Source organism: Lepidochelys olivacea (assembly GCF_965140295.1).
Source record: "Lepidochelys olivacea isolate rLepOli2 genome assembly, chromosome: 2".
Classification (NCBI taxonomy): Eukaryota; Metazoa; Chordata; order Testudines; family Cheloniidae; genus Lepidochelys; species Lepidochelys olivacea.
Genome location: NC_140412.1, coordinates 123,145,612 through 123,159,291, shown reverse-complemented (window position 1 = coordinate 123,159,291; position 13,680 = coordinate 123,145,612). Strand labels below are relative to the sequence as shown.

Sequence of the window (13,680 nt, the reverse complement as noted above, 5' to 3'; positions counted from 1 at the left end):
TCGGGGCTTCTGCCCTGTGGTGGAGTGGTGGGTCTAGGGGCTTTTGCCCAGTGGGGTGTGGGGGTCACCTGCAGGGAGGAACCTACTAGGGCTTCAGCCCCACTCTTTTTCTGAAGCTATGAGCACTGGCAGGCACCTCGCATGGGGCTGAAGCCCCAAGCCCCAATACCCTGCTGCTAGGCAGAAGCCCTGAATAGGTGACCCCAGCTCTCGAACTTCTAAAGATTATTGCATGCAGCTCAGAGGATCAGTAAGTTTGGCCACGCCTAATCTAGTCTTGCCTCCTACACGTTGCAGGCCATGTAACCTCACCCACCCACTCCTGTAGTAGACCCATAATCTCTGGCTGAGTTACCAAAGTCCTCAAATAATGATTTAAAGACTTACAATTAGAGAATCCACCAGTTATGCTAGTTTAAACCTACGAGTGATCCATGCCCCATGCTGCAGAGGAAGGTGAAAAGCCCCAGGGTTTCTGCCAATCTGACATCGGAAAAATTCTTTCCCGACCTCAAATATGGCAGTCAATCAGACGCTGAGCCTGTGGGCAGGACTCATCAGAGAGACACCTAGGAAATAATTCTCTGTAGTAACTCAGACCCTTATCGTCTAGTGTCCCATCGCTGGCTGTTGGGGATATCTGCTGCTAGAAGTTGCAGATCAGATACATGTCATTGTAGATGGTCCCATCATACCGTCCCCTCTGTAAACTTATCAAGCTCAGTCTTGAAGCCACTTAAGTTTTTTTCCCACACTGCTCCCCTTGGAAGCCTGTTCCAGAACTTCACTCCTCTGATGGTAAGAAACCTTCATCTAAACACACACTCTCTCTCTCTCTCTCTCTCTCTCTCTCTCTCTCTATTTATCCCTCTCTATTTCTAGAGAGCAGTCCTGTCTCCTTATAGTTTTTGTTTAGTTTGGCTAATAAGTCAAGCTCTTTGAGTCTTCTCTCGTAAGGTAGGTTTCCCATTCTTTCGATCATCCTTGTGGCCCTTTTCTGCATCTGTTCCAGTTTGAATTCATTTTTCCTTAAACATGGGGGGCCAGAATTGCACAGAGTATTCCAGATCAGGTCTCACTAGTGCTTTGTATAACTTACAAATGTAGATATTTTTTTGTTTGTGGTTACATAACTGCACTCAAACAAAACTCTAAAACTTTTTAGAGCCTATAAGTCCACTCAGTCTCCTACTTGTTCAGCTAAGACAAACAAGTTTGTTTACATTTATGGGAGATGCTTCTTGTTTACAATGTCACCTGAAAGTGAGAACAGGTATTCGCATGGCACTTTTGTAGCCGCCATTGCAAGGTAAATAAGAAGTTTTACATTGTTTTATGTAGGAGTGAAGTTATGTTTACTTTGTATTCTGTTGTAATTTAAATATATCTGTAAATGTAGAAAACATCCAAAAATTTAAATAAATGGTATTCTGTTGTTTAACAGTGCGATTAAATCTGCTATTAATCATGACTATTTTTATCTTGTGATTAATGGCAATTTAATAGTTTGACAGACCTTTTAATTTCTCTTTTAAAATTTGTTTCAAGACCTTGCATATAACTAAGGTCAAACTAACAGTTCTGTAGTATTCCGGATCACTCCCCTCTCCCCGCCTTCTTAAAAATAGGAACTATATTAACAGTTCTCTAGTCATGGGGTATGACACCCTCCCCCACTGTTTACAGATTTATTAAAAACCCTTCCTATTGGTCTTGCAATTTCATGTGCCAATTCCTTTAATATTCTTGGATGGAGATTATCTGTGCGCCTTCTCTTCCCCCCTCCCCGCACCCTCCCAGTCCCATTAAGTTGTTTGAGTTGGACTTCCTCCTAAGATGTGGTAATTTCTACTTCCATATCCTTGTTCAGTAGCCACCCTGCCACTATCCCTAAGCTCTTCATTACCCTTATTAAAAACTGAGGCAAAGTATTTGGTTTTGATGTTAGGCCATTCCTAGATTTTTAATCTCTACCTCATCCTCGGTGCTTAGTGGTCCCACTTCTTCTTTGATTGTTTTCTTCTTATATATGGCTATAGAACCTTTTACTGTTTTTAATTTCCTTTTCAAGGTCCAACACTGCTTGGCCTTTAGTCCAGTCAACTTCACTAATTCCTTTTAAGTTTTCCTTTTTTAACTCAAGGACCCTAGTTGCTCATCATTTTTGTTTCTTTCCATTTGATTTAAACTGAATCAGCTCATGGTCACTTGAACCGGTGGTGTTCCCTACAATCAGCTCTTCTGTGAGGTCTTCATTACTCACCAGTACCAATCTAAAATGGTATTTCCCTGTTGTTGGTTCAGAAACTATTTGAAAAAAATCTGTCAACTATCACATCCAGGAAAATCTGGGCCCTACTATTATTAGTAGCACTGGCCCTCCGATCTATATCTGGGAAGTTAATCTTCGATAATCACACAATTCTCAGTACTATTTATTTCATTAAAAATGTTAGAGGTCTCTATGTACAAATCGGATCCTAGGAGTCTGTTTCATACCCAAGTACTATCCTTGTGGAAGCTTTGGTAGCTTTCTTCCCCAAAGTGATTTTGACCCAAACAGACTGTCTTATCCATTTCATCATTTTCTAATTTTTTTACGGTCTACCTCATCATTAATATACAATGCTACTCCTTCACCTTTGCCTTTATATCTATCTTTCCTGAACAGCACATACTCTTCAATACTTGTACTCTAGTCCTGACTACCATTCCACCATGTTTCTTATCCTTATGATACTTGGTGTCATTTCCTGCACCAGTAGTTCTAGTTCCTGTTTTGCACTCTAGGCTCCGTGTGTGGTGTACAAACATCATGCTTGTTTCTGTTTGACTTCGCCCAGATTCCTCACCCAGTTGGGTACGGTCATTCTACTGCCAGTATTGCTTCACTTCACTGCATTGGCACTAAGAGTCAGGTATCTTTCCTCTTAATGTCGATTCTCCTACCCATTGCTGTTTCTTTCTCCATTGCTGTATCCTCTCTTGGTTTTCTCCTCCTGCTCAATGTTATAATCAGGTGTGGATCTTACATGAGGGTTTTTTGGAATGTTTTTATCTTAACAAAATACTTAAATGAGAACGAGTCTTCTGCTTTTCTTTACTATGTACCAGTCTAGAAGTGCTTCACTTCAGTTTGGAGTTTTAAAAGTGTAGTAGTGAAATACTGAAGAAAATGAGTAATAGTTTGTCTAATTTTCAATGATTGTAGTCAAGTGCCACTCAGTTACATTCCTCATTAATAACACCCTCTTTGCTTAGGGAGTATGTATATAGATACTTCGGGGGTAATTCTGTAACACAAACTAAACATTCTATGCACAATATTTTAAAATTCTCCATATTTTATTTGTCAACACAATGTAATCACTCTGGTCTTAATTATTTTGGTAATTTATTTAAACTACAATACAATGGATGGAGAATGGGATTGTGAGGCATTGGAGGAAATATCCAAACCCCATTTGTCTAATAGTAACGTAGCTAGGTTTGACCCTTTATTTCTAGTTTCTTAGTCAACAAATGTATGCAGCCATATGCTCAGTATTGTATCCTAGGCAACTGGAGAGCAAGTGAGGCCTGGGGAATCAAACTCACAATTTATATTGGCTACCGACCATTTCCAGAAAGGTTAGTAGTAGACAGTTCATAGAGCACATTTTGATAGGAAAATTTTTAGGTCCAAAAAATTAGACCCGTTCTAATCACTGAAGCACCATAAGCATTTATATGGTCATACTGTCTTTTACAATAAGGCTCCTTTACACCTCTCTGGCAATGTAAAGGAGCCTTAAAACTTTTACACATGGTTTATGCTCCTGGGGGGAGCTCACTAAAAATGAGAACAATTCGCTAACAGTGGGACCAACTAAGTAGGCAGCCTGCTATGTTATACTCTGCCTGAGAGGAAAGAGCCTGCCTCACGCCTACCTCCAAACACCCCAAAGCCCTGCCCCTCCATGCCAGGCACGCTGCAATAGTGAGCCAGAAGCACAGAGTCTCTATTGTTCACTGAGTTGCATGCCTGCCCAGTCCCACCCCCAGCATTGATTGATGTCTCCCCACAAATGCCCAGCTCTCTCCCACTTCCCCACCCCCCACGTTGATTTACGTCTCCACCAGCTGCTCTGGGCTGCCAGGGAAGAGCAAGTGACTACTCTTGCGCTTCCCTTTTGCTTCCCCTCAGAAGTCATTTTTCTGTGGGGAAGCAAAGAAATCTGCAGATGACATGAATTCTGTGCCAATGTAGTGCATCTTCCAGGTGGAATTGCTGAATAGAGTTCAGGTAACTTGCAAAAAGTTACTTGGAAACTTGTGGCAATCCTATATCTTATCCAGTAAACCCCCGTTCTTCTCATATAGATGACTTCAAAATTCTGTATTCAAGCCAGCTGTAAAAAAAAAAAAAAAAAAAAGTGTTCCTATATGTATAACTCAAAACAAGAGATTTAGCTTCCAGACTTGGTTCTGGTACATAATTTGATTGTAGCTAAGTGCTAAAACAACATTCAGAATGACGATAAGCTGTAGTATGCACGCATACATACTAAGTTGACATTCAGCATGAATATGTATTGTGAACAGAATGAGTCAGAGCTATGTATGAGCCATTATTATCTTAGCCAGTGTTACTTAATTTAAACAGACGACCAATCCATCCACTCACTTAAGCTCTTAAAAACACTGACTCTGGAAGAAAAGTCTGTTTAAAAACATAAATAAAAAAGCAACATAGGAAATCACAAAACTAAGTCTTTATTTCAGAAACACTTAGAGGCTGCTGAGAGGTAACTACAATATCAATTAGAGCACTTACAAAATCTAGAGCATTGAAAACCAAGAAAATGAATAGTAAAGGAGATTGCATATCTTTGTCTACATAATAAATGCATTATAATATTTGAGGAATAAATATTAATATTTATAACACAAGTCTTAAATAGCCTAAAATAAGTTTCATTTTCAAGATTAATATGATCATAAATGTGCACACATATAGTTAGGATCAGCCTCAAATACTAGTCAGCATACTTTCCCTATTACGACATTTCACCATAAGTTTATGATTTAACTACATGTACATCATTATCAAATGACTGTAAGTATGAACCAAGAATTTTTATGTTTATACACAAATGTTAACTGGTACTTCCCATTTAACAATACCGCTTATGGAACCTCCCATGGCCCAGGCTCAAGGTGTTATGCAGTGCATGTTTCTTTATAATTAAAAACCAATGTATTTGTTAACATAGGCAGTTGAAGATTTTGGAAGTTTAACTGTTCAGTTATCCTTAAATTCTTGAGGTTAAAGTGACAGATGTAGCAGTCTTAACTTCTGAAACAAAGGTTTTTGTTTAATTTTTGGGGTAACTTAAATGTCTATGTATTGGTGGGTAGGTCATTTTTTTCCTCTCATTACTTTGAAAACAAGTTACTCACAATTTAAAAAAAAAAAAAATCTGGGAAGTGACATTAAAAATTCCTAGCTATAAAGGATACTCTGTTTATGGTTTGGAAACTAAGTATTTCAGGAGTTGTGGGATTATAGGATTTCATGTTTGTGTGGCTGCTTGTTTCAGTTTATCCAAGATTCAGTTACTAATTTAGCTGTTTCAGTCTAGAACTGGCATTTACAAATGGATGTCTAACCTACTGAAACTTTTAAATTTAAATGTAAGTATGAGCAGAAGCTGTAAAAGTTGTGTAAGGTGGTGATATTGCAGGTGATTTGGCAAGAATGAATAACTCTGTTCTAATCAAGATATGCAAGGAGGTTAATTAAGATTCCTTATCTCTGAATTACCTGACATTTTAACTATTTCAATCTTAATTTTTCAGTGATTGAAAAAACAACCTTGCTAGTTTTAAAAAAAAAAAAAAGGGGGGGGGTGAGCAGAATGATAAGGAGAGAATCTCCTGCAGACGATTGCTTTTGCATGATGTACAAAAGATCCATGTCTTTCCTTCTTCAGGGTCGCTGATACAAATGCTAATGTTGTGACCTTACTTAACAGATGAGGTCTGTCAAGATCAGCCCATGGTTGTAAGGAAGTGAATTCTTTATCTTGGTACATTCTTGGAGCATGTCACACTACAGCCCTAAATCACTTATGTTATGTCAACTTACAGCCATGGCAGTAATTACTGCAGTGGCTGATGTCTCCACTATCCTCCCTTTTTTGTCAGTGGTGTGCATCCTCACTAGAAGAGCTTCCACCAACTGAAGAGGGGCAGTGTGGGAGCCTGAGAGCCAGAGCTCTCAGCTCTGCACAGCTTCATGCTGGGAACCCACTTGCTGCCTGAGCTTCTCACCTCCCAGCATAGAGATGTGAAATTGACAAGACACTTACATCAGCTGTTGGGTAACGCAGTGTCTACACACACGCTGTCGCCCTAACTACACCGGCATTAGCAATGTTGGTGTAGTAGGACACTTACATCGGTGGGATGAGGCTGTAGTGTGTATGCTGACATAATTAGGCTGATGTAAACTGCCTTACATCGACCTAATTGTAGCCTAGACCAGGCCTTAGAGGAAACAAGATAAGAGGAGCCTTTCAATTTCATAACTTTCATATAGGATTTTTCTTACAAGTTGCATCCTGAAAAACACTAATTCAAGTTTTAAGTAATATTTGAAGATTACAACACCACATCTCCTTAACAAGTATCAGCAAGGGTTGCTCCCTTTTTTCCATGTATGGGAGACTATGTGCGGGGTTCAGAGGGTGTATAGAGCCTGTAGCCCACCTTCTCCAATGCAGTTCAGTGAAACTGCCCTGGCCTGTTACTGGATCTGTCTGAATGGTCTGGGTGCTGGGACTATTAGTCTCAGTCTCTTGAGCTCTTTTTCAGTAATTCGTTCTGCATATGAACAAGTTCAAAACCTGCAACCTGAATATAGTACTTCTCTCTTGCTGTAGTCTCCTCATCCTTTCTTACCCCTCCCCCCCTCCTTTTTTCTGATCACTGACTTCGTCATGCTGTCATACTTCTATCAGTATTCTTCATTTTACCTGACTTGTCACTTTCAATTATAGACTCTGGCCTTTTGTGAAGTGGGCCCTATTTCTTAACTTCTGCAAAATGGGACTGCAGTGCACAGGAGTTGACTGTTTTCAGTTGGCTGCACTGAAACCTTTTGCTATAAACACATGTTTATTTTAAGGGTTTCTCTTCACTGACAGTAATTACTGGGTCTGTTATTGGCTGTGTAAGGCTTCATGCCCATATCTGTAATATTGTGTAGTACATCTGGACAGAAATACGCACAATGGTGGCAGTCAGTACTAAGAATCTGGTTTTGAAGAGTGGTTTTCAGACCAGAGAAACTTATTTCCTTGAGCACAAGGGCCATGGGTTTCTACTCATATTTCCCCAGAAAAAGAGTAACTGGCAGTGAGGGTGCATGATTCTCTAACATGGTGATGCTGTCATAACAGATGAATAAATTTTCAAACTAGATCTGTACCTAGTACAAATTGCTGTTCTTTCTTTCAGCTGTTCACATTGAGAAGATAACACTGAAAGGAGTATCAAGAAAAAGGGCGGACAAACATTTGGAGTACACCTTCAAAGTAAGCAAATAACAGCTAGCTTTTAAAAGTACATCTTTTTAATATGAAGTTAACACAGCTTAGGGATATAAAAAATGTTTTTAAATTACTAGTGTTAGTGAGATTTCTCTCCCCACTAGTTCTTTTAAACTGATATCTACCTATTCTAAGACACATGCTCTCTGCCTCATTCATTAAGGTATGGTGCAAATGCTTCCTGTACTTCCAGGCCTGAGGTGTGAAGACACAACATACTGAGCATCAGTTAGGCCTCTTCTAAACGTGTGTGTATGTCACTCCAGAGTAATAATATGCCTGAAAATCTTGGCCTTTTTGGGTCTAACCCAGACCTGGGGAGCTGCATGCTTGTGAAAATTCTAAAACAGATACTAAAATATATTTAATACTAAAACTGTTTAATTACTTAGTAAAAATACCAAATAGGTGTCCTGAGGTTTTTGTGTCTGCAGCTGTAGTACAGAAGTCAGAAAGGCCGTCAAGGCCACGTGGCCCTTTTATAACTATATTCTGAATGTTTGGCACTACAAAAGGGTGGCCCTGACCAGCACTGCTTTCTGGAAGGTCTATCTGGTGCATCCCACAAGCATGAGAATATCCAGAGACAATGATCTAATGGTTACCAGGGGTTGATTACGTAAGTGAGTAGTGCTTTGCTACTAGTTCAGAAAAGCTTTCTTTACTGAAGTGCATTAAGTTAGACCATTAGTGCTGTGTATCCATGAATTCTGCAAACTGGGCCTACTTTGACTAAATGAGGACAACTTAGTTTGTTTGTTCCTAGTCAATGCTATGTAATGTGGCCAAGTACTTAAGGCACTGGATTGAGACTCGGAAGGCCTGGGTTTGATTGATTACGCCATCTGTAAAATGTGATAATGATTATCTTTTACAAAGCATTTTGAGATCTGCTAATAAAGTGCTATATAAAAGCAAGGTAGTTTGGCATCTAACCTTATTGGCCACTGACAGGTAGACATGAAAATGTAACAGTATTCCCAGGCAAAAACTTTTAAGTTTTAAGTTTGGAGCTAAAGTTAAAAAAAACTCACTTGTGGTTTTCTGTCCCCCGAAAACACAATGTTGTAGAACAGTGGTCTCCAAACTTTTTTGATTGTGCACACCTATCAGTAAATTTTTTGAGCGCACACCCCCAATATATGTATATTTATGTATAAATTATATACATATGCTACTGTACTAATATATTCTGTAAATTATAAAACACACACACAAAATAGAAATTAAAAAACCATGAGAGAAGAAATATTTTAATTTTTTTATTTATTGGTACAAAAAACCTCAATTTAGTGTGAGCAATGTGATTGAATATGCTTTATTTTTGAAAATCTTGGTTTAACACTTTGTGATACAGTGGGCACTCAGGGTAGGGTACAGGGTCTGGGAGCAAGTTAAGGTGTGGGAGGGTGCTCAGGGTGAGGATGCAGGGTCTGGGAGGGAGTTAGGGTGTGGGATGGCACTCAGGGTGGGGGTTCAGGAAGAGGCTCAGGGCTGGGGCAGGCAGGAGGTGCAGAGCACTTACCTGGGGCAGCTCCTGTTTGGTGCAGGGGGTGTGCAGGTGACTCTGCGCAGCACCACCCCCATGGCTACGATTCTGGGAGCTTCCCACCTCCGGCAGGCAGGGCCACCTGGAACGCAGGGGCTTTAGGGGCCCAGATGCACAGGCTTTTGTCATTGAAGCAATCTTAACTGTGTCAAAGTGGCTATTTGAGAACAACCAGAAACTTGGTTTGTCTATATTTCAGCTGGGAGCGAGCCTTCCTGCCCAGTAGACAGACTTGTGCTCTCTCTACTTGAGTTAGCATGCTAAAAATAGTACGTTGGACATTGCGGCATGGGCAGTTAAGCTTGAGTAGCCACCAGAGACCAACTCTGCCTACCCCTCTGGATATGAGCTCAGAAGGCTCGCCCAAACCACTGCCTGTGCCACAATATCTACACCAGGGGTCGGCACCACCATGTTGCACAACGGACACTTGACAAAATTACCGTACTTCGTGATGGACGTTGTGGGGGAGAGAGGAGTATGTCATTCAGTCATTCAGTTTTTTGAAAAATTACCATGGAGACTTGTGTCAGTGTATAGACACGTTGCTGACCCCAGCACCCATTGCTACTTCTAACGCAGTAGCTTGAGCAAAGTTAATGTGAGCCCACCTTGGCTGGGAGGCATGCTCCCATCTGCAGCATAGACATATCCTTTAGACAACCATCTCCATCCATCACATAATCCATTAGTGACATAAACATGAATAACTCAAAGGTGTTTCAGAGAGCCAGTCTGCAGATTATCATGATAGCAGTCTTGAAATCCTACATGAAGTAGGAAAGGAGCAGAGACTTGCTGGAAGGCATTTAAGTGAATTCTCCAGCTCCACTCCCTTTGTACTCGTAGGGTAGAGAATAGCTCCTTCTTCTCCAGCACATCTAGGAACCCAAACAACTAGATCTCCTCTATTCAGCTCTTATCCTTTTTGCTCCAAACCACTTGAGAGATCTGCCTTGTAAGTTCTTCTCTACCCTTCAGTAAATATAAGGTTGTAGAAACGGTCATCCTCCACAAGCATAGCAGCTTACAAGGCTCCCCAGAATCTCGACTGAAAATGGTGGTGGTTAGATCCATTCAGCTACTGCTAAATACCCTCTTATTTTGAGCTGTCAGCTCCACTTCCTGGTATATAGGACTTTCTAAAGTTTAAGTCTGAAGCTAGGAAACTGAGCCACTTAGCAGAGGAGGGAAATAGAATTTACTCTTCACTTTAAAAGTAATTATATGGAGCCTTTATTTTGCTGTTCACATATTGGGCTAGTGCAGCAAAGCATGGAGAAGCACTGATATAATGTATAAACAATACCAGAATTTGTGGTCTAACTTCATAACACTTTTTGATGCAAACTTTTACAATACTTACTGCATCCTACATCCATCTCTTGTATGGCTTTTTAAACATTAAATCTCCTTAACTTTAGGAGAGAGCTAACTATATCATTTGGCAGAGTAACTGAACAGAGGTTTTGACTTACCCAAGTAGGAGTGGTGGAACTAGACTTTGTATGCCTCACTTGGGATCGTCTCCTCTAAAGAAACAGTATGGTTTTACTGGGCTTGTCTGGTACTGGGAGCCAGTAATTACTGACCACTAATACTGCTTCTTCTAGTAATTTAGTTGTATAGCCTCAGATGCATGATTTTAGGCCCAAATTTTCAAGTGTGCACTAATCTTGTGTGCCCAGCTTGATTTCCTCTCTTCCCCCACCATCACTCCCTCATACTCTAGAGATGATTGATTTGTTGGTGCTTGTTCCTCCAGAAAGTGTCTGAGTTGTTTTTTAGACTCAGGGTTCTCAACCTTTTTCTTTCTGAGGCCCCCCCCAACATGCTGTAAAAACTCCACGGCCCACCAGTGGCACAGCAACTGGTTTTCTGCATATAAAAGCCAGGGCCAGCGTTAGGGGGTAGTAAGAAAGGCAATCGCCTGGGGCCCCCATGCGACAGGACCCCATGAAGCTAAGTTACTCAGGCTTTGGCTTCAGCCCCAGGTCACGGGGCTCAGGGCCCTGGGCTTCAGCCCAATACAGTGGGGCTTCGGCTTTCTGCCCTAGGCCCCAGCAAGTCTAATGCTGGCCCTGCTTGGAGGACCCCTGAAACCTGTTCACAGCCCCCAAGGGGCCCCCGGACAGCTGGTTGAGAACCACTGTTTTAGAGGAGATCCAAAGTTGTTAGTTAGGGCCACACTTTCCAAAGGAGACTATATTTTGCCAAAATGGATATTAATACTTAATTGCAGTGGGAATTTGTATACTATCTTTAAATGGACAGTGCTGTAGATGTACTAAACATAATTAAATGGTATAATGCAAGGTAAGAAACATGATGTAACTTTTCTCCTCTTCTCCTCTCCCTTCCTATCAGGTAACCTGGTCTGATCTTTCTGTAACATGTGTAACAAAAACACACCAGGAGCTGCAGGAATTCCTACTAAAAGTATGTATTCAAGTGTAAGCAACGTACAAGCAGAGTACTGTACATCACACTCGAATTTCATGGGATAGGGCACTACTAGATGATGATGATTCTGTCTCTTGAGCTTTAATGACAGAAGCTTGAGAATATTGCCAGACTTCTGGCTTTCAGGAAAGCACTGATTGAATGAACACCAATGCATGTTAGACATTGTTTAAAGGAACGTACATTGTATGGTCATAGATTCCTTTCCAAAGTATGTGACCATACGCTTCCCAGCTTATGGCTCTGTCTGCTGCTTAGCCAAAGGCATTGGCCAAAGAACAGGGCCTCAGACTGTCACAGTGAGTGAAGGCCCTTACACAGATTCTTTCTTGTATACCTCTATCACTAGCTAAATGATAAACATATACATACATGTTTAAAGTACGATGAAGTGAGCTGTAGCTCACGAAAGCTTATGCTCAAATTCGTTAGTCTCTAAGGTGCCACAAGTACTCCTTTTCTTTTTGCGGATACAGACTAACACGGCTGCTACTTTCCAAAGTATGTTGACCATCCTTTTGCCCAAGCAGGACTAGAAGATATGGTTCCTTGGTTGGCAGGAGATGGTAGTTTGAGATGGGAGACAAATCTTCGTACCCTTTTGGTTCTAACTGAGCTGTCCTAAAACTGTAAGGCTGACTTTCTTTATGGTCCCAGTGGAGCTAACACTGGACATGGCTACATGGACTACATGGGTGCTAATAAACATGTTAGTACTACTCTGGGAAAATAACTTAATTACTGGTGCAAAGCCAAGAATACCAAACTTTTTACAATTTTCTACTTGGTGTTGTAAGACAAATGCAGTCCCCTTCTCTGAGGAGCTCACAAAATATGAGTAAACTAGTGGATATTTGTGCTGTATGTCTATTGTGTCCTGTAAAATGGGTTAAAACAGTGCTATCATCCTAGCTACTGTGGTCTTGCATCCATTCCTCACCTCAGTGGCTATTCTTGGGTTGTGCCTACCCTAGAGAATCTTTCTTTACCTCTCCCAATGATTCAGAGTGTAAATGAGAGCTTGGCTCAAATGGCTTCTTGTGTTACTATTACCCTGTTAACATAACTTTATACAAAGAGCATCTTGATGGACCCCAGTGCATATGAATTATCAGTGTTTGGTGGAGCTTCGCTATCCTAAAAGGGGAATAAGATTTAAGTTCATACTGGAAAACCCTTCTTGCTCAGCGTACAATTCCAGACTTTTTGAATGTTATACACTTTTTCATTTGGAAGACTTCTAGATCTGAGAGCTTTGAAGGGTTCTAAGAGACCTTCCTCAGCTTTCTAGTAACCTCTCAAGTGCTAAGAAGCCTAGCCAGACTCCTGTTCATTTCTGCTTCCAGGTGCAGAGCTAAGCCTAGAGATTTAGCCATTCAGAATCCAGCAGGTATGGATGTAGTTGGAGTATGCATGACCCTGATCCAGACTGGCTGCACAATGCAATACAAATGATTGGCCAGCATCATAATGGTCAAATACTGTACCTAACAAATAGGGAGGGATCCACACCAGATGACTCTGCAAGGCGGCAGTGGTTCTCTGAGAGAAGTGAGCCACAGGATAGCTGTAATGATATTACACTACCTAATAGGGAGAATCAATATCCTGGCAGACTAATTCAGCCAGAACCAGTGGTACCAGTATGGTCCCTGAAAGTCAGCTGCAGAATGGATATTTTTCAGGTGGGAATACATCTGTCTGATAGTTAGTTAGTTTATAACAAGACACAATACCAATGTCAGAGGTTCTGTTCTAGGGCAGATGAAGATGTTAGTCACTTCAGAGGCTTTTCTGCTAAATTGGGGAACAGATCTCCTTTATTGCCTCCCTCTTCTATCCTTTTGATACCAAGCATGTGGAGTAAAGTCTGGCAAGACAGGGCACTGCTTTTAGTGGTTTCCATTGTTCTATTGGTGCATCTCCCAATAACAGTGTGACTGTGTAGTTTTACGGGTAAGTAACTCTCATATATATCCATACTCAGGTTGCTGCTTTTGTATTTGATACCTCTTTCGATGAAAGTCATTTAGCTCCTAGAGCAGTTCAGAGAAGGATGAGTGATTACAGACA

General features: G+C 40.9%; 1 protein-coding gene across 2 annotated transcripts in view; it reads left to right on the top strand.

Moving 5' to 3' along the window:
* ZCCHC2 (zinc finger CCHC-type containing 2) overlaps positions 1-13,680 on the top strand; it is a 73,045-nt gene that overhangs the window by 14,798 nt on the left and 44,567 nt on the right. For both annotated transcript variants that reach the window (XM_084621559.1, XM_084621558.1), the window contains exons 3-4: positions 7,504-7,580; positions 11,512-11,583. In XM_084621559.1, coding sequence (XP_084477685.1) covers positions 7,504-7,580; positions 11,512-11,583 — 149 coding nt within the window. The remainder of the gene's footprint in view (positions 1-7,503; positions 7,581-11,511; positions 11,584-13,680) is intronic.